Source organism: Pomacea canaliculata, linkage group LG9 (genome assembly GCF_003073045.1).
Source record: "Pomacea canaliculata isolate SZHN2017 linkage group LG9, ASM307304v1, whole genome shotgun sequence".
Taxonomy (NCBI): Eukaryota; Metazoa; Mollusca; class Gastropoda; order Architaenioglossa; family Ampullariidae; genus Pomacea; species Pomacea canaliculata.
This window is the reverse complement of record NC_037598.1, coordinates 24,918,774-24,939,478: the sequence shown is the minus strand read 5'-3', so window position 1 is coordinate 24,939,478 and position 20,705 is coordinate 24,918,774. Positions and strand designations below refer to the sequence as shown.

Sequence of the window (20,705 nt, the reverse complement as noted above, 5' to 3'; positions counted from 1 at the left end):
GTAACAAATGGGAAATCCATCCCGATATATATAGAGAAGTAAAAAGTGAAGAAAACAGAATTGTAAAAGAGAAAACAGTTTGCAAAATCTAAATGCCAGATATTACATGGTCTGTCTCTATCGTGTCAAAATTAACTCCATTATCAAAATGTTTTATAAGTATGCACTTGTGTACATCATGTACTAAATAATGACTGTAAGAAAAAAATAGAAAAACTGATCAATACCAACAAACAGGTTATTAGTACTTGATCCAAAAGCAAAACCAGTTCATAATAATTATAACAGGCGAGGTTTAAAGATTCAGACCTTTTATTCTTTCGGCTTTTTGTGGACATTGTGTAACATGTACAAACTGGCTGACTGTGTGTGTGACTATTTGCTTCCCAACAGGTGGTCTACCCACCTCGGCACCTCTAACCACTTTCTCACCATCAAAATCCCACCCTATCACCACCTTAATACCACCAGCAGGTGCTCTGCCTACCACTACACCACTTTCTAACCACCAAAACCGTCGGTCCTTCACACAGCATGATATCAAATCTCTACCACACTAAGACAATACCAAGAAGCAAATGACAATTCAAAATGATTATTTTTCTACATTGGGGTGATTCTCTCAGGTTTATTTTTATTTCTAACTTTTACTTTTGTAACTCGGGTTTTGCTGAAGCAAACAGATGTCACATGCAAAAGTAGTGTGTCCAAGACGAGGTCCAAGAACCCTGTGCAGCTAATCCTCACTCTACTGGTTCATTAACTGATGCACCACCAGACAGCCTGCTAGGGAACCGGGAGCCAGAATCTGAAAAACAAATTGCCGACAGAAATAAACTGTTCTATTGAGCAATCAGAGGGTAAGGTTACCGTCTCTTGCGATGAATTAAATATCATTTTTTCTGGATGTACTTTTACTAACAGATTCACTAGTGATGCTCAAAAAAAAGTGTCAGTCATGACCACTCACCAGTCAGGTCAGGTCAGGTCAGTCCCATGCCCGGTCCGGGCGTAGGGGGGACCGTCCGGCAACAGCAACAGACAGAATTGAGCAGATGAGAGCAGGTCTGGCATCTCGCGTTCGTCCATCTTTAATGTTGGTGACCCAGCTTTTCCTCGGACGACCACGACGACGGCTCCCTTCGAGGTTCCTTGTAGGAACAGGGTTTGTGGCGGGTGACGTGACCGAACCAGGCGAACTGTTGCCAGAAGGGGTTCATGTGGCCCACGAGGGAACGTATGCGTTGGTCTTGTGTTCGCGGTACGAGATGCGGAGCAGCTTTCTCAGGCATCAAAGCCCTGGAGTTTCTTTTCCGTTGCGGCAAGCAGCGTCCAAGTTTCCGTAGAGTGATTGACAACCACGAGGGACTTGGAAGCTGATTGATGCTTCGCCAGATCCTATCCAGCCTGGACATTGCGGATGTTGCCATACCAATCCTGATACGGATCTCTGCTGTACAGCAACCATCTCTAGTCAGGGTAATACTTGAAGCTGTTGACCTCCTCCAGTTTCTGGCCGTTCATGACGATGTTGCTGCTGCTGTCGGTGGTGGAATAATCATTACTTTCCTTTTTTCTGAGCTTATTTCCATGCCATAGGCCCCCGCTCGCCTGGAGAGTCTGTCCGTCAAATCCTGAAGTTCGTTGTTACTGCCTGCCATGAGGTCAATGTCATCTTTGCACAGATTTTCAAGGAAAGGATGGGAGAGAGTAGGCACCCTTGACGGACCCCGATCGTCATCGCGAAGAACTCGCCTACTCACCAGTAGTTGAGTTGAATTGCTGATGTCGCTCACCATCCCTGTCCTTGGCACTAATGAACCATTTATGTGCCACACTATTTATTTCCATTTCTGTTGCTTGTGGAAACATTCTCCTGACTGACACTTTATAAAAAGAAAACAATCATCAAAGTTCTATCCTCTGATATAAATGAGAAAAAAAGCCCCAACAGAAGCTATAATGTCTCTCTACTTTGCTGGAAAAAAAAACCACGGTATGCCTCCAAAATTCAGCAAACTACTATGATTGTGAAGAAGTTTAGAGAAAATTCTCTTACCTCCTTTGCATTTATTAATGAATCAAACATCAAACTGAGGTATCTACTGTAAGCCATTGTTCTTGGAAAGACTAAAACATGCTGCATCAGCTGAACAAGCAACTTAACATTTCTATTTCTTATTATATTTCTTTCTCCATATGCCTTTACAATGATACTGATGAAGTACAAAACAATGCTAATATTAAATTTTCACATATTAGAAATATTTTCCACAAATACAGTAGAGCTAACTCATTCATCATCACTCCTCTTAATCTGAGTACATTGAATCTTCTTTTCCTCTTGGCATCAGTGAAATTGTACTTGATGCATACCAAAGTGGCAACACTATTCACCACCCACCCACTGGATACAGGAGATAATCTGGAAAGTAAAAAATGCTATAATACTGAGGTATGCAACCAAAAGCTCATGTTAATGAAATTTGTTGTGACAAAATTAAGACACACTTAAAGATAGCCATGCAATAATCTTGGAAAAAACAGTAACGTCTCTATAAACAAAAAAAAAAAATTAATGAAAACAGCTGCTATAAAACATACCATTCTCTTTTTCACACCACGGTCTTCCAGCCATCTTCCTTTATCGTCAGAGGGAAATGAAAAGTTATCAGGTGCTGCTCCACTCAAGTTTTGGTCATCATTGACCTTATGGATGCGCAGCAACTGGTTGACCTTTTCTTTCAAATGTTTTTGACACACCTTGATTTCTTCTACATTTGAATAATCCTTTGTTTGTTCTTTCTACACCACTTGCTTGCACTGCGCCAAGCGGGTATGCCGACGTTAGGGGACACAACTGCGTTTAGCGAAAACTGGTGGGAAAACTGGTAGGCGCATAGTGTAGTTTGTGATGGGACAGCCCACAGCCCACCTGTGGGCAACCTGTAGTAGGGCCCACTACTACCCCATTAGTTTTGCAGGCTGGGTTGTTTGTTTGTTGTTTGTTTGTCTATTACTTCTGAGTGACACTTTGTACGACTCTTTAAATGATATTTTGTCATGAACAAAATAAAATACTCACAAGTTAGTCAAGGATTACCTTTGTCACATCCAGGTCCCGACCATCCCGCAGCGCAGTGTAAAGGGCAGAGGCCGCTGACCTGTCACACGTGACATTGTCCTTACACCTGCCGCAGGTGTTGCCTACAGTTCACACCGAAAGTGTGGGCTGGACACTCTGAGTTATAATACGAGACAGAGACTTTAAAAAAAAATTGACGAGCCCTAAATTAAATACGAGACGTTTTTTACTGTCATGAACAACCATTTCTTTGAGGTCAAGAATCTAGAAGCATTTGTCCTTCAAAAATAAATATGTAGAAGAAAGGATTGCATGTTAAAAGGTGGAAGAATAATGAATTGAACGCAAAGTGCACAATTATCAAGAAATAATTTGTCAATGGGAATCTTCTGCAACATTCTTCCCGATATCTACACTAATCATCATAAGCAGTGAAGATGATAACGAAGAGACAAGCTTGACAGTTAAGAGAGACTTAAGAGAAAGCATGAATTTTAAAGAACAGGAACTAATAAATTTTATTGACTTTAAATATTCGAGGCCCTGTGCTTCTCGTTGAGAAACAGGGACTAAATTAAATATTTGAGTAACTAATGCTTGTTAACCAAACTAGAAACAGAAATGAGCGATTAGTGACACAATTTGAGAAATGAGCGATTAGTGACACAATTTGACACCAGTACAACAATCCTGGGACAACTAAATTAAAACTGCCGAGTAGTCGCTGACCGCGGTGTAGTACAAGCTGCTGAAGCTACCAGGCGGCCATCTTGCCACTCGTAGTGTCCGCCAACATGGAGCATGAACAGAGAAGTCTTCAGTTTTACAATTAATGAAGCAAAGCACTTCGTGCCTCAAATACGAGTGTACACTATAACAGGACATGCTAAATAATAAGACAGTGTCGCCTTTCAATATGGCGAATATTCCAATCAAGCAGAGCCAGCCTCGATCTGTTTGTTTGTTAGTTTTGTATCAGAGATTACATTTACACTTTGATACATTCAGTACAAGATATACAACTAGAACAAGACTTATTTAAACTTCCCCGTGCTGTGTTCTCTCATTATCGGATGATTACCTGTATCACACATGGGTGCAGCCCAACCTGCAGCACAGCCAGAAGAACAGTGTCCGTTGTCATGGCGACAGGCCACTTTGTCCTTGCACCGCCCGCAGCTCATTTTGCAGTTTTCTCCGTATTTGTAGCAACACATTCTACGAAATGAATTCAATGGTTATAGTCTCTTCTCGTGAGGAAGGCTTTGAGAACTGTTTGTGCATCTGCATGCGTCCATCAGCGATGCAATGTGAAGTTCAATATGCTGCATGTGATGTATGTGCACAAATACCAGAAGTCAACTTGCACATCGACCCACAAACAATGGAATTTCGAGGATAAACACGTGGCACTAACTGCACTTCAATTGGTTTCCAAATATTACAAGTGTTATCTGTTGTATAATTGTATATCAACCAACAACATATGCACACATAACAAGTGTTTATAAGTTCTACTGTTTGACCTTATCCTACAATATCCTACAAGGATGGATAAATAAGTGTTGCCTGCCTTGGCAAGTGTCGCCAGTGTAGCGAGGCTGGCAAGAGAGCATGCTGGCACTTTGCAGTGTAGCGATCGCAGTAACTGTTTCGTTTACGACATTTACCGCACGGACGATCGCATCTGTCTCCAAAATATCCACGGGGACACACTGTGGGAGATCATCATCATCATCATCATCATCATCATCATCATCATCATCATCATCAATCACAGATACTATGTCCGTAGCCAATGTCGCAGCCATTATTTTTCTCCTTCCCAATTTTTTTGTCATTTCATTGTCTGCGTTCTTTTGGTTATCATGCTTCTCCGCAGTTTACTATTAACGACAATCCACGTATTTGTTTTCTGTGGAATTCACTACTAACTTTGGAGGCAATGGGAACATAAATTTTGTAAAGCGCAAATTTTCATTGTTACCCATGATCTGGACTTCACAAATGTTGAGGACGTTTTCGTCAGAATTTGAAGAAATGAGTTCTTTTTCAAGTTTCACCCTCTGACCATAAAGTGTAGTTGCACACGAGAGGGATGTCCTCCGTCTGGTGGGCAGTTCCCTTATCTTAGTACACAAAACACCATCGACTCTCACCGACACTCCCACAAGGCGACGGAGGACTGTGAAAACAATTTCCCCTTATTAGATGGTGTATTTTTATTGGTGTTTAATAGCATGCTCTTATGTTTTAAGTGAAAAATATAATATTAAATTAAAAAATGCACCCAACACAAGAAAAAAATAATAGAAGAATGATGTATAAAAAACCCAAAACAACATAATAGAAAAGAGGACAAAGCACATAAGGGAAAAGTGTAGTGCTATGTGATTAACAACTGAACTAACACAGTGCTCTGGGATCTAACAAATCTCTGAAATTAAAATTAAACTATGCAAAATAAAATCGTGTAGACAGAAGAAGACAGGTAACCAGAGTTGTCTTTGCAGTTTAGTCACACAGTTCACTGTCTGTGATTTAGAGTTGACATCCGCTTTTCATTTATCGGTGAAGCCATCAGTCAGTCGGTCGTTCCTTGACCACCACCTGACAGGTGACAGGACCACCACTCTTGTCTATTGTGGGCAAACGTCAGCAGGTCCTGTACAGGACGACCAGACTACTCAGTTCTTCCTCTGACCACCGCGGCGCCGGCCACCCTCCAAGGTGTCTTGACAGGTGTCGTGCCTGGGTCACGTGGCCAAAGTTGAGCAGCTTACGTCACTTGACTGTTGAAAGTAAATGTTCCTGGTTCCTACGAGTGTGGCCATCTTGTTTTGTACAAAGCCATTGGTTCTATGTTTTCTGTATGAGATCCGGAGCAGCCTCCTCAGCCACTTGTTGTCCAATGCCTAGATTCTCCTTTGCGTCTCGGCGAGCAGAGTCCACGTGTCACATCCCTACAGCAGGATCGGCACTACCACGGATTTGTACAACTTGTACTTGGTAGTAAACCTTATCTTATGGCTATGCCATATCCTATCTAGTCTAGCCATTGCCGCTGTTGTTGTCACGATCCTGATGTGGACATCTGGTGTGGAGCTGCCGTTCTTGGAGAGGTTGGCCCCCAAGTATTTGAAGCTGCTGACCTCTTCGAGTTGTAGAAAGATCTCTGCTTTGCCGCGGCCGTTGACCACAACAGTGCTGGTCTCCATTCCATATGAATTTTAACTGTCAGTCTGTTGGTGAGGTCTCGCAGTTGTTTGTTAGTGCCTGCTATCAGATATTTGTCGTCTGCTTAGGGTAGGTTGCAGATAGGACTTCCAACAACTTCCAACAAGTATGATGGTCGTGGAGAGCTTCGAGCGGGATGTTCTCCAAGAAGATATTAAACAACAGCGGTGCTAGGGTACATCCTTAATGTACGCCTACTGTGAAGAAAGAAGCGATCAAGAATACTTAGAATAAACCTCTGCAGGTGAAACAAGGTAGAGACAGATGTTACCACCTCGTCATTAAAAGCTGAGCCACATGGCTCAAGGTTCATCTCGCTGTCGACGTAAACAAACAAAAACCTGGACAGGTGAAAATGTGGAGCAAAGAACTGTTAGTCAACCTAGGAGTTACACACAATGTCACGAACATAAACCACAGTCCAGTACAACAGTCAAACGATGCATTCCAAACTAAAAATAACAAAATCCAGAGAAATCGGAAGAGCTAGTCCCGTCAAGTCGGTAAGGCGAAGGAACATCAAAAGAAGATAAATATTATTAAACATATATAAACGAAGCAAAATACAGAAATCTCAGAAGGGGAAGTTTCAGCGTGTTCTTTTGCATACCCTGTAAAAAACTGTACTGCGATTGTTCAGCATGATTAAGATCTTATTTTATATGTTTGTAGTAAATATACAGTATATACTGATAATACAGGATTATAAAGATGCAAGAGCTAAATACAACTCACAACCAGTTCGTCCAAAAATCGTGATGTTCAACACTGGGTACACTTGCTGAAGGTTCACCTCCCAGGAAGGCTGGTAATCTCCGGCGTGGGTGTGTATACAGTTGTCGTTGTCAAAATGGCCGTCGGTGTTTCCGTTAGCAGCATTCCCTGGCCTGTGAGCGAAGACCGGGTGGAACGAACTTTGTGTGTACCACTTAGACAGCGCCACGTTCTCTACAGAACAAAATGTTTATGAAAATGTATGTAGAGCTGCTTGGATATGGTTCTCAATGTTGTGTGTATGAATATAAATCTGTCTCTCAATATCCTTTATAAACCTGTCTGTCTTTCTATTTTCTAGTTTGTTACATGCGTAGACAAACACTAACTAGTCGTGTGAGTGCGTGTGTTTGTATTTGTGATTTCAAACATTTGTATCTCAGGTAGTCTTAATGTTGTCTTTTTTGTATGCCTATTGGTGTTTGCATAGAGTAATACAAGTATAAGTTCTAATGTGGACACGAAAGCCGTGTTTCTACAGTCAGAGAAGACTAAATGTTTAGTGCTACTAGTCAGGTAAAAAAACAAAAAAACAAAAAAAAATGTCTGACTTACCCTCTGTTTGTGTAAATCCAGACGAAATCATCAAAAACAAAATGTGCACTTGGAGATGAAAGCCGGCCATTTGTAGATAAATACATCAACAACAAAAAATAAAAGAACTATCCACCGTACAACTTCAAATTCAGTGAATAAAGAATCTTGCAGTTCTCTTTGTTCCAGATTATTTTTCTTCTTCTGAAGCTAGTTACACTCGGTTTGCAATGGTCAGCGATGAAGATCTCTGTTTTAAAGTCCAGTTATCAACTGAAACACTGTCAGAAAACAGTTCCTTGTCTGGGAGTGGTTTATAACAAATTTAAGTTTCGAGTTAAGCGGATAAGGAAGCGTGAGGAGCCAATGACAGCTTGTCTTTTTTTTTTTTTTTTTGCGAAGAGAACTGAAATATTTATTTGATGAGAGTTTAAAGCTTAAATAACTGCAGGAAGGAAGTCTAACAGAAAGCACAAAAAAACCAAAACACTTTAAGCATTAGCGACCATATCATCACCATATACGTCTATGAAATGAAAGATTGTTAATGAGCTATAAAAATGAAAAAAATATGCAAAAAAACATGCTTTCTGGCCGGTACGACCATCCACTTGAAATACCAATGAACCTACCAAAAGTATATAACTTTCACCTTATCTACAATGCTACATAAAAATTAACAAAATAACAAGCAAAAGGTGTGAAAGTATTGCTTGTGTACAAGAAAAAAGTTTACATAATTACAATAATAATAATTATTCTGTTTTTTTCTTTGAAGTTTTGACTTTGTAAAGTCATTATTATTTGAGTTAGTAATCACTGTGGTCGCTAAATTTTCACTTAGCAGGTCAGTGTCCAGTCCTTCAGAGAGAAGACAACAAGAGGATAATTTTTCCTCCCCTGAAGATAGGATAAGAACACTGTTTCAAGCAAACATATTTCGGCAAATAATGCAACCTGCTAAGAACATGAATGCGAGTATGGCGAGATATGACAGCTTGGAGATGATGTGAGAAGCAGGATTTCGTCTTCTGCTGTTCAAACCACTGAGTACAGTCCCGCCTCTCAAATCAGGATTTGTGGCCGCAGGAAGAAAAAAAGTCTTGTGTACTTATATACTTATATACTTATATACTTATATACTTATATACTTATATACTTATATACTTATATACTTATATACTTATATACTTATACATGCCTTGCAGCATGCTCACCGCTCTTTAGAACACAAGTTTTTGATTATTTCATACTCTCTTTCTGCACTTCAAGCCCTCATTTCAAATGATTCTGACCACCCCCTTGTGGTCCATATTCATAAAATTCATGCAGCACTCTTTCAGCAAAATAAGGACATTGCTTTTATTTGGGCTCCTGGCCATTCTGGTATCCCAGGCAATGTTCGAGCAGACCAGGCTGCCAAGGCTGCATACCAGTCCCCTGGTAAACTTCAATCACTTATTTCATCAGACTGCAAATCTTTATTTTCGGCCTGCATTCAGTCCTTATGGCAACGCCGCTGGGACACTCTGGACCAAAACAAGTTACATGCAACCCTTCCCTGCCTTTCGACCGCCTACCTTCTTGCCACCTTTCGCGGCGTGAGGAGGTGGTCCTTACAAGATTAAGGACAGGACACACCTGTGCCACGCAAGGACACCTCTTGCGAGGTGAACCGCCACCTGTTTGTCCCCGGTGTAGGGAAAATGTTAATGTTCTACACTTTTTGATTATCTGTCCGGAGCTTGAAACTACCCGTTGTCAGTTTTTGTACAAAGAATTCTTTATTTTCCTTATTTAGGTCCATCCCATCGGCACAATCTTTTTATTTTTAAAGAGGATAGGGCTCTACCATCAAATTAAAAATGTCTATATCCTGATAGTTGTTTTGTTTTTGGTGTGATAGTAACCTTTTTGGGCTTCAACACCCCTTTTAATGCTTTACCCACCCTTTTTACAGTTTGGTTACTTATTATGTTGGCCTTTAAAAATATATCATGTTTATAAGAATTAGGAAGTTCTTATTCCAAAACCTTTAAAGTTACAAATACTTTTTGCCGTGATATAGCCATAGTTGCTAGCACGGAATAAAACACAAACAAGCCGCAGGAAGAGGTCAGAGGAAATGCGGGTCAAGAGAGCAATCCTCAAAGTAGAAGGACGATACAATAAAGTTTTGGGAAAGTTTTGAGAGAAATCCTTTGACTTTTGTTCATTTCATATAGTATAGTGGCCATGACTGAAAGGAGAACAACATGACAAACGGAAATAATAACAAAGCACGCTTGTATGAATCAATGTGTCCGTTCTTGAATGTAAAAACACAGAACTGACATGAAATGTGCATTCACATTTTGAAGACTAAGAGAACAGTAGTGAAAAAGAAAAAAAAACACCTGAAACTGTTTTCTTGAATAATTTATCGGCATTTTTGACAGAAAAACAAAGACACAGCGATAGAACCAAATTAATTTTATTAAATCTTAACTTTTTAAAGGTTAATGAGTATGTCCTTCATTAGGGATTTCCTCAGGTTGACTTTGGTATTCGGCTTGTGGGAATCTATGATTTCACTTTAATTAATACTGTCAGTCGAAATTTAAATGATAAATGTGACTTTCTTAATTCCTAAGATGGTATCTCGGTGGATAAGTGGATCACACGATTCCGTCCGTGTTCTACCTGGAAGAGACACAGCACTGTGAAATCATAGTAAGAGCTTGACACTCAGGATTGCCAGAAGTTCAGGGAAAACACTCGTCTGGTTCATCCGACTATTGTAACACCAGTCAGTAAGAAGTGCTCGGCGTGTGAGTAAACCCAGCTTTTCGAAAAAGTGTTTGGTTCATGATGTTGTTTAAAGGTTACAAAAGTTCTGTACACTCAGCTTTTACTCAGTGGTGTACAATTGTAGTCCAAGATCAAAAATTAAAAAGATGTAAAATCAACCAAAAAAACTTGATAAAATGTTCATAACAGGGACACGACATCCTTGGGTCTGGCGTCTCTCTGTCTGGTAGTCATCAAGTGATGATGGGAAACCGAGTGATGATGATGATACTCAACAGCCCAGCTTGTGTTAATTATGGCCGCTCATTTATCCAACCATCCAACCAATCACACATAACCAATCAAACAATCAACTATGTTGTAGGTTTATTGCAGTTTACAATAAGATAATTGCTGTAATCTGCTGACTACTACTATGACGACACCAGCAACAATAGAGATGATGATGATTATTTTCATGGCTGTTAATAATCAAAGGAATCCTACGATTATTTCTTGAATATTTTCAGTCAGTTATTCTTACTTCAGAAGACTTGGGATTTATGGGTGGAACAAATTGCAGTGAACGTCTTCAATAGTCTTATTTTCATGAATATGCAACTTGCATTTGTAATTATCTCCTCATCAATAAAGTGATGCCAGTTCCTCCGTGTCAGTTAAATTACACAGACTGGGCTGTGTCCAGTTGTCTACCAATGTTTCATCATTTGAGCGACTGAAATTCGGGAAAAGATTACGAAAAGCTTCTAGCTTGAAGCGAAGATTTCTATAATATTATATAAGATGATTTCTTTCCGTGTACTATATATATATAAATATCCACCGTCATGTTGTAATTCTATTTTCTATTTCAGGAGGAATACCGATTCTGCTATGAAGTAGCTCATCGGTTCCGAGCTTTACAGAGTCTCTACGCCAGCAGATAACAACCACCAGCATGTGGACCTTCCATAATCACTCCTTCACACTGTGTTCTTCTTTTAACTTGATTTCCTGACAAACATTGTATTGCTTATTGCATCCGGGGGCGGGGTAAGGACAGTCATGTGATGCACAATATAGAGATGTCGGCGATCTTAAACACTGGGGGTCATAGGTCATATGTTGGAATCTTGTCTTTGGAACATGCATTTTCTCTGAGGATGGTCCACTGTCTTCCAGGTTTGGACTAGCGACCTCTGCTGTAATCTGAGTGTAAGCCACCGACACCCAGACGACTGCTGCTACACTGTAGACAGACACATAGCTAACACTGAGAACACTATCTGTCTTTTTCGGTCTGAGGAAACTCATTAGAGACTTAGCCATCATCAGCACTCGTGATTCCTTCTAAAATATTTCCGTTACTTCCATGACTGCTGTAGTCACAGTGATATTGAAATCTCTGTGTATGTTCAGAATTACATTTATTTATCACGTATTTATTACTATGTGTATTTGTTTGTATTGACAATATATGTGTATATATAGATGTTGTTTTGTGCACTTTAGTATTTACCAAAAATTATTTTAATTAATTGCAAGGCATAAGAATTATTTGTGATATTGACTACTTCTCTGAAAATAATAAAACATATTTTTGAAATGCTTTGTTGTAATTAATGATAATAATAAAGAATACAGGCAAAGATAATTTTTTAGTCACCGTTTAATGAGAAAAGTATATTTTTGATGCATATGTACATGTCTGGTCAACCTGTTTCACTGCAGTTTTCATCGCACGAGGACTGAATATTCAGGGTAGAGACATGTTCTGAGAGTCATAATAAATGGAGATAATGAAAAGATTTGAGGTATTCACGAGGTGCATGATTAATTCAGGGCTTCTGCTTACGCAAAAAATTGCGTACAGTACGCATTAAAAGTTCGGAGGACCCCTTCAATTTTCGTCAATGGGGTCCCCTCCAAAGCTGGGCGAAGAACAAGGACCCCTTAAAAATCTGAAGAAGGGGTCTCAGGGACCACAAAGATTTTAGCATTCGCAGAAGCCCTGTAAATTAAAAGGACAAAAAAGAACCTGAAAGAAAAGTACTCAATAACCACACGTTCAATTGTTGATCAATCAGCAAAAGGTCAAAGTATCCACCCGATACTGATTAACATAAAGATTGGCCTAGAGGAACATGACTGACATCAATTAAACATTTACTCTGCTGTCTGATGTCAGTTCTTGTCTCTTCCTTTCTTTTCTGATGATCATGTGTCTTCGCAAGTTTTGTCGTGTTTTTTTATCTATCACTTTAAGCTGACATCCTTCTTCGTTCTTCAAGTCAACAGACTTCATTATCTTTCTAAGGTAAAGTCTACAGCAGGTGCAAACAACTCATCGTCAGTAGTTTTTCTGTGTTTTGTAGAATTTTTTTCTTCGGTTAACAACTACGTGTTGAAGCTGCAGTACAACCTTCATGACATTTGACAAGAGGACAGAACAAATTTAAACTCTTCCTTCAGTCTTAAGTTGTTGCATCCTGCATGAGCTGCGATGGTCCCAATCAGGAAATGCTTATGTCTGTGTCTATCAGTTTAGTTTAACCATGACGATGACGATGACGAAGCCACCACACCCACAAACACAAGTACAAATATTCCAGACTTCTTAATTATAAGCAGATTTAAACTGCAGGGAATTGTTGACTTATCCTCTGCATGCAAAGTCCATCAGACTGTGATGTAGTGATTGTCACTCACTGTCCTGGGTCCTGTACCACGTGGATGAGCAACGTCCGGACCTCGGCCACAAACTCATTTCATCCAGCCCGTAAAGAAACAGCAGATTGCAGTAAATATTTCCTATATTAACACAAATTTATATTAAATGAGTCATAATAGTAAAGTAAGTTTGATGGGGAAGCAAAGAACGTAGCTCAACTTAGGTGGAATTAAAACAAGTTTTGTCTTTGAACCTCAAGTGAACGGCTCGTCACGAGGTTTGCTATTCTGTGCAACAACAATCCTAGTGTTTTGTTAAATCCTTGAAAAAAAATCCTTGTTAAACTTGAAACTCTCTGTGTGTGTGTGTGTGTGTGTGTGTGTGTGTGTGTGTGTGTGTGTGTGTGTGTGTGTGTGTGTGTGTGTGTGTTTCCTCCTTTTTTTATAAACTTCGAAGCATACTCTGACTTCTCTGAGTAATAATTCATATTTCCTTGTGCACTCAAGCTCACTCGAAACCTGACATTGGTCTAATCTGCTTCTCAGTAATTAGTCTGGAGTCAGTGCTGCAGACAACTGGATGGTTGCCGGTGTGAAACAGGAGATTACGAGGGCTAACGCCCAGAATTATTTTAATCTCACATCTCAAGACCACATAAGACGAAAGTTGCCCTGAGTTGTGAGATTCAACACTCGGTGTTCAGGTTCCAGAGAAGTCTTCTGCTCATTAGTTTCTTCATTCATTCATCTGACAATGGCCAGCGGTCCACTCCACCTACAAGTCTTCTTTTTACTGCTGTCGTCTGTTTTCTGCCAACAGGAGGGTAGGTCAGGCAGTCACATCTGTAGTGTATGACAACATCAAAGCTGCATATAGATATATACACACTCACAGTATAAAATATATATTTATACTCACACTATAATATATATTTATACTCGCCACCGCATACAAAGTTACAGACTCACTGACTGACATGACAACCACTCATTCAACCATGTATTTATGTGTGTAGAATATGTTTATGTACAAAAGGTATGCTGATGTATGTTTGTAAAGATGTCAGGGGACACTAAGCATGCTCATTGTTTGTTCATGTAGAAAACGTAGCACTGAAAAAGACTTACAAGCAAAGTTCCTTCCACCCGGAGTACACATACAATCCATCGCATGCGGCTAACGGTAACACCAGCGGTTACTTTGACAACTACAACTGCATCGACACTATGGAGACCGATATGGCGCCTTTCTGGCAGGTGGATCTTGGACAGGTGTACCCCGTGCTGAACATCACCATCTTTGGCAGAACTAATTGTAAGGAAATAATTCAGCACTGACTGTGTTCTATTACAAGAAAGCTTCACCACAAAATCTTTCTCTGCTTGATGTCAGCCCACATCAAACCATGGTCGACGAAATGACTTGTCTCTTTCTGTACTAATTTCTGAAGATTTTTGTTTCTTTCAAAAGATCCTTGCTCTAGATAATTATTGATACGGCAGTAAAGATGAACACGATGTCCTGTGTTGTTGAAGAATGTATTGCATCCTTTACAAATCTGTACTTCGCCATATTTGAACACTGGGCACAGCAAAACCATACAGCAAGTGTGCCACATCGATTTTAAAAGTAATAACAGGAAATGTCAACAAAAATAAACCTATTTTATTCGTTTCTATCTTTTCCTTTTTTTCTATCTGGTGTTTTTCATTTAATATAGTTTTTTTTGCTGGTTCTTTTTATTATGTTTTGTTTCTTTCTGTTTTTGTCTTTATTCGGTGAAAAAAATTGCTAACAGTATAAAATCTATTTCGAATTTGTCGTGTGACCATGTGTATAGCAGAATATCTTTATTTCAGTCTTACACAGGCTTGATGGAGTGTCGGTCAGTGTTGATGGTCGAAATTGCACGAGGATCAAGGGAACACCCACAAGTCTTAATACCTCCTTGTCGTGTACAACTACACTTTATGGTCAGCTGGTTAAACTTCAAAAACCAAACAGCAGTTTAACATCTTCATACCAACACGTCCTCAGTGTTTGTGAAGTCCAGATTTGGGGTAAAAACTCAATTTATTATTTTTTCCCGTCAATACCTTCTACTGATATTTGCGGTATGTAGCTCACAACAGAATGTTCATAAATGGTAGAAAGAAAAAAGGAAAAGGAATAAATTAAAAGGTAAAAAGTTCAAGCACAAAGCAATGATGATGATGATGATGATCATGTCCACAGTGTGTACCCGTGGATTCTATGAACACAGCTGTCATCATCCATGTGGCAAATGCTACAACAACAGTGACTGTGACCGCTACACTGGAGACTGCAGGATCCTCCCTTGCCAGCCTGGCTACACTGGCAGCACGTGCCGAGGCAAGTCTTTTACTCGCAGACGAACTACTAACAGGAATGAGAAGAACTAATGTCTTTATCTCTACATCTCAGATTTTCTCATCCAAAGATGATGCAATTACTAAGTGTGAAGTTTCTATGGACGGACACTTCATTAAGTTTTTTATTATTTAATTGAAAAATATGAAAATATTGCTTCACAGTTTTTGAAAAAAAGGCTACATACTCCATGTCTTTTCTACTTGTATTCAGAGTGTCCAGATTACACTTTTGGAGAAAACTGCAGCAGCATTTGCGGCAGGTGTAAAGACAACGCCACGTGTCAAAAGGTCAAAGGGCACTGTGCTTCAGGCTGCACTGCAGGCTGGTCGGGACCCCGCTGTCATCAAGGTAACCCCTCGACGTAGATGCCAGATGCTTTGTGCTTAAATTTTGGCCGTTTGTTGACACTTTTGTAAGTTTAAAGTCAGTTGGACAGATGATGGGGGACAGTTCAAAATGAACATGACATTCGTGACCGTTAGTCTTTCCACGAGTGCAGCCTCTCAACCGGTACCAGAAGCTTGTTACTAGTGACCAGTCTCTCCTCTCTCTTTCTTTCTTTTTTCTCCTTTCCTCCCTCTACTTTCTTCTTTTTTGTAGTTGTAAAGGAAGGTGTAAATAGTGGATTTTTTTAGAGTGCCCCCAACACACATTCGGTGAGAACTGCAACAGTACTTGCGGTCAGTGCAAGGACAACGCCACCTGTCACCATGTCCACGGAAGCTGTTCCCTTGGTTGCTCTTCAGGCTGGACTGGAGACAGGTGCCAAGAAGGTAATCATGAGTAAACATATCACTTCTGTCCTTTGATGTGACTGAGCAAAAGTAAACAAGTAGACAGCTCATGTAATACAATGGGACAGCCAACGGGATTTGTTATCCTTTCATTCTGGCCGGCAAATACTTTCACTCAAGGTCCTTCTAGCAAAGGTCCAAATAATTTATCTATTGATTGGCGATTGTTGTACTGTCCTACAAGTTTCAATATCTAGACTGGTGTCGAAGACCTATGATTGTTTAACTTTAAATTAATTTCTGTAAAAAGTTCTCTACTTTTTTTTTATCGTTTAAAATCAACAAAAATGATTTTAATTGCAGCTGAGGAGGAAGTTAGCATCATGATGTGGATTGCACTTGGAGGCGGCAATCTTCTGGCACTTATCATTATAATCATCATAGTCGTTGTCCAAAGGTACGTTTTCTTTTTCCTTTGAAGTGATTTTCCTTTGTTTCATGCATGCACTTGTTGATGAGAAAGAAAAGCTCATGAAGGCTGTTCACGACAACCCTAGCTCGCCAAAAACAACACATCTAAAATTTATCTCTGTGAAATTAAATGACATTTTGCGAGAAGTAATTGTTTAGAAGCCGATGCATCCCTTGTCATTAAGCATGTCACGTGTGTTACATTTCAATGACAGCTACTTACCTTTGTGTATTTTATACACATGTGGACGATTAGTTCTATAATCATCTCACGTAGCTACCTTGCAACCTTTACTTAATATATGACATTTCAAGAAATGATGCCACTGCACGTGTTTGTGGGATCCCCATCCTGTGATGAGGTCACTGACCTGTTCATGTGTCACCAGGAGTCGTCGCAAGCATCATCTCTACAGAACCACTCTGCCAGCTCGCACCACTCTGCCAGCTCGCCCCGCGGGCGACACGACACTGGCTGAGAGAGACTATTTGTCTGATCGGTATTCTCATCCACCTTCTTCGCTAGGTGAGTGGACAAAGTTATAACAGCACTTGTTACTTGTCTTGTGGTCCATCAGGTAGTAACAAGTTAACACCTGTCTGTCTACTAGTCAATCTATACCTCCTGCTTCTCACTGTACATCTACTGCTGATAATTATGATACAGCTGACTGATTGTCAGTAAGCTGAGTGTACACTGATTGTCAGGAAGCTGACTGTACACTGATTGTCATGGAAGCTGACTGTACACTGATTGTCAGGAAGCTGACTGTACACTGATTGTCAGGAAGCTGACTGTACACTGATTGTCAGGAAGCTGACTGTACACTGATTGTCAGGAAGCTGACTGTACACTGATTGTCAGGAAGCTGACTGAACACCTATTCCACCCACAGCTTGCCCTGATGCTCATCTACAAGCAGCTGGACAGGGATGCATACCACTGGCAGCACACGACAGCAGAGTTCAAATGAACAGACTGAAAATCTACATCCTGAACAAACTGCAGACCGCGGAACTGGACAGAGAATTCTCGGTAAAGAACAGGCTAACCTTATAAAACAGACCTTTGACCTATGGGAAAGGGAATGGATATGTATTTATGTATGTCTGTATGTCTGCACGTCTGTTTATATGCAAGTAGGGAGGAAAGTGCGGACTGTAGATTCACTAACGAATGAGGATGAAAATGTCTGTTCATTATATGTTTTCTCTCTTCCCATCTGTCTCTATGCTCATATTTCTATTCGTCTGTCTGTCTTCCTAACAATCTGTATTCCTTATTTTAGACCATTACAATGTCCTCCTATATTCTGTCAGTAACTTCAGCAAGTATTCATTTGTTCTGATCAGTAAAACATCTCAAGACACGATGCTAATAATTTAAGAATATTTTAATTTGTTCAGATGAGCAGACAGTCACAATTCATTCTGTCAGCTAATGTCAAGTTCACTAGTGTACTGAGTCTGTCAGTGTCATACAGTGTCAGTGCCAATGTTGTGCAGCATCTGACTGCCACCCAAGTCTCTGACTGCACAGTCGGTGCCAGCAGAAAGAACCGTCGGAAAAATCGCTTCAAAGATATTCTCCCGTGTAAGTCCCGGTGTCAAGACCATCTGCATAATATTTTTACAAAATCTAGTCATATAATGATAAAGTTTACCGTTGAATACCACCTATATCATTTTTCCAGGAAGAATTTATTTTGCACATTCTCAAAGTCACAGGATATCTGTGATTTCAAAATAACATTTGTTTCTATGTCTGAGCAGAAAATAAAACACAGTGTGATCAGTGCTATAGCAACAAGTATCAAAAAAAGCAGTTTGCTTCAATATTTGTTGCAGATGACCACTCACGAGTGATTTTGGAGAGGATTGATGGCGACGACTGCTCTGACTACATCAACGCCAGCTACATCAAGGTTTGTGAAAAAAGTTTGTTCAAAAAAAACCTTTCATCTTTCGATTCTTATACCTATTGTCAGTTTTTTTCTTTGTAGCCGATCGCGCAAATAAACTAAAACCCATTAAAAATTTTAGAACTTACTAAATGTTTGTTATTTTTATAATAAATATGTTTTTATTATTTCTTGATTACGAATTGATAAATGTATGCATACAATTTACAATTTCAGCTTTGAAAAGGTCAGGGGTTGGAAGGGTTTATTCAATTAATGGCACGATACTTTTGAAGCCAAATACTATATGTGGAATATTGTTTGTGAAATATTAAAATATAATACAGAGCACTGGTGTAGTTCTGTGTCCATGTTCTGTTTCCACAGGGTTGTCAGCAGGACAAGGCTTACATTGCCACTCAGGTAGGTGGGCTACTGTTCCCGCCTTTTTGTTTACTATGTTCACTTCATCTCTTGAAATCTCTTTTGTACTCTAGCCCCTTACAATTGTTCCCCATTGCACTTTTCTTTTGTCGATAATCTTACTTTTTATGTTAATTTGATTATCTATCTCATGAAAGTAAATCGTGTTCTAAGATTGCCTTTACTTCAGTATGACTTAGTCTTTTGTTTCAAGAATTTTCAGAATAGTCTATTATTGTTATTGTTATTGTTATTGTTATTGTTATTGTTATTGTTATTGTTATTGTTATTGTTAGTATTATTGAGAAAGCAAAATATCTACAAGATCACAAAATAGTAACAAAGATGTAAAACAAGATCACAAGACATAAAGTCAAGGAGAACCTCATACCCATGCCCAGTAATTTATTTAAACCTTGCAGGCCTCTAACAAAATATTCTCCAACAGGTCCAAAGGAAAACACGACAGACGACTTCTGGCGCATGGTGTGGGAACAACACGTGACACAGATTGTCATGGTAACAAAACTCGTCACCAAACCCAAGAAAGACTGTAAGTAATCGCTATATCAGTGCATCAAACTGTGGCGGCTGTCAGAAAACAAACAAAATACTTTCATCCCAACATTGCAAAAGATCGACTCATGAAAAATAAAAGTAATGTTGTTTTGTTTGTTTGTTTTGCTCCTTTTTTTTGCAAGAGTTCAGAATGTATTTATTTCCTTTGTATTGTTTTGTTTCTTTGTTTGTTTGTTTTTAGTTTTAGCAGGAAGAAGAAGTGTTTTGGAGAAGTAGTTGTAAGCTAACAGTAGTAGTTGTATGAATGATTTTCGTTGAAACATTAAACTTGTGTAGCCTGTACGCAATAATTCTTACATCCACTAATCTATAAAATTATTGAAAACTTAATGAGGTTAATGGCTGACTCCAGGCCCCGTTCTTCGTGTACTGGCCGTCCGCTGGACAGAAAAGAAGGTTCGGACAGGTGGAGGTGACCAACATTGAAGAGGTCAGCAAAGCTCACTTCATCGTCAGAACCTTCTCCGTCAAGCAAGTAGGTGGACAGACAGACGACCGCAGGCACTCACCTCCTCCAAGTAAAAACAACTTGGGTTTCATAGGTCGTAAAGACAAAGAAAGCGAAGGAAAGGTCTTTTCCGATTTGTATAGGGGGCTAACTATATTGTTCCACCCAAAACAAAAAATGTTACTTTAGTAAGTCGCCAGGAAGTCGTGTGCTAATTTCTTTGGGTCTGGTTGGTCTCATAGCCCATCGTGTTGCAGGACAACGAGTATCGGCATGTGGAACAGTTCCAGTTCACTGGCTTCACGGAGCAGCAAACTCCTTCCCCAGTGTCCTTTGTCGGCTTCTGGCGGTTCGTCAACTCACGTGCTTCTCTCAATGACACTTCGCCTCCCATCATTCACTGCAGGTAATTTAAGAAACAGAACCGTTATTAACTGAAGATACCGCAAGAGTCAACTGTGATCTCCCTTCTGCCGGACCACGACAACCACAACATCAGACAAATAACAAATATAACAAATGCGTCCTACTTTCTACAAAAAAAGGTTTCATCTCAGGTTTCTTAACTCTAGTCCTGAAGCCAGAAACCTCAGTACAAAAAATTCGTACTGATTTAAGTTTGGGTTAGGGAGATGACTGTTAATTAAAAATTAAAATGGACTTGGTCAGTTAGTTCCATGTGAGG

At 39.7% G+C, this 20,705-nt stretch overlaps 2 protein-coding genes across 3 annotated transcripts; one reads left to right on the top strand and one right to left on the bottom strand.

Annotated features, from left to right (window-relative positions):
• Positions 1-294: 294 nt before the first annotated feature.
• LOC112571909 (fucolectin-7-like) lies at positions 295-7,761 on the bottom strand. The gene is made up of 6 exons (XM_025251306.1): positions 7,652-7,761; positions 7,058-7,270; positions 5,073-5,270; positions 4,659-4,800; positions 1,764-4,303; positions 295-808 (listed from the first exon to the last, which is right to left on the bottom strand). Exons 1-5 carry the CDS (start codon positions 7,719-7,721, stop codon positions 4,120-4,122), a joined length of 807 nt encoding a protein of 268 aa, XP_025107091.1. The 5' UTR covers positions 7,722-7,761; the 3' UTR covers positions 295-808; positions 1,764-4,119.
• A 5,263-nt stretch (positions 7,762-13,024) lies between these two features.
• On the top strand, positions 13,025-20,421 carry LOC112571903. 2 transcript variants are annotated; one of them, XM_025251297.1, is made up of 16 exons: positions 13,025-13,199; positions 13,616-13,893; positions 14,172-14,384; positions 14,930-15,130; positions 15,306-15,443; positions 15,675-15,812; positions 16,100-16,237; positions 16,562-16,655; positions 17,059-17,195; positions 17,566-17,705; positions 18,176-18,263; positions 18,518-18,594; positions 18,958-18,993; positions 19,441-19,546; positions 19,925-20,047; positions 20,278-20,421. In XM_025251297.1, exons 2-15 carry the CDS (start codon positions 13,824-13,826, stop codon positions 19,996-19,998), a joined length of 1,650 nt encoding a protein of 549 aa, XP_025107082.1. In that variant the 5' UTR covers positions 13,025-13,199; positions 13,616-13,823; the 3' UTR covers positions 19,999-20,047; positions 20,278-20,421. The 2 variants fall into 2 exon arrangements, with proteins under 2 accessions (XP_025107082.1, XP_025107083.1); XM_025251298.1 differs by lacking the exon at positions 13,025-13,199 and having other exon boundaries at positions 13,597-13,893.
• The last annotated feature ends 284 nt before the right edge of the window (positions 20,422-20,705 follow it).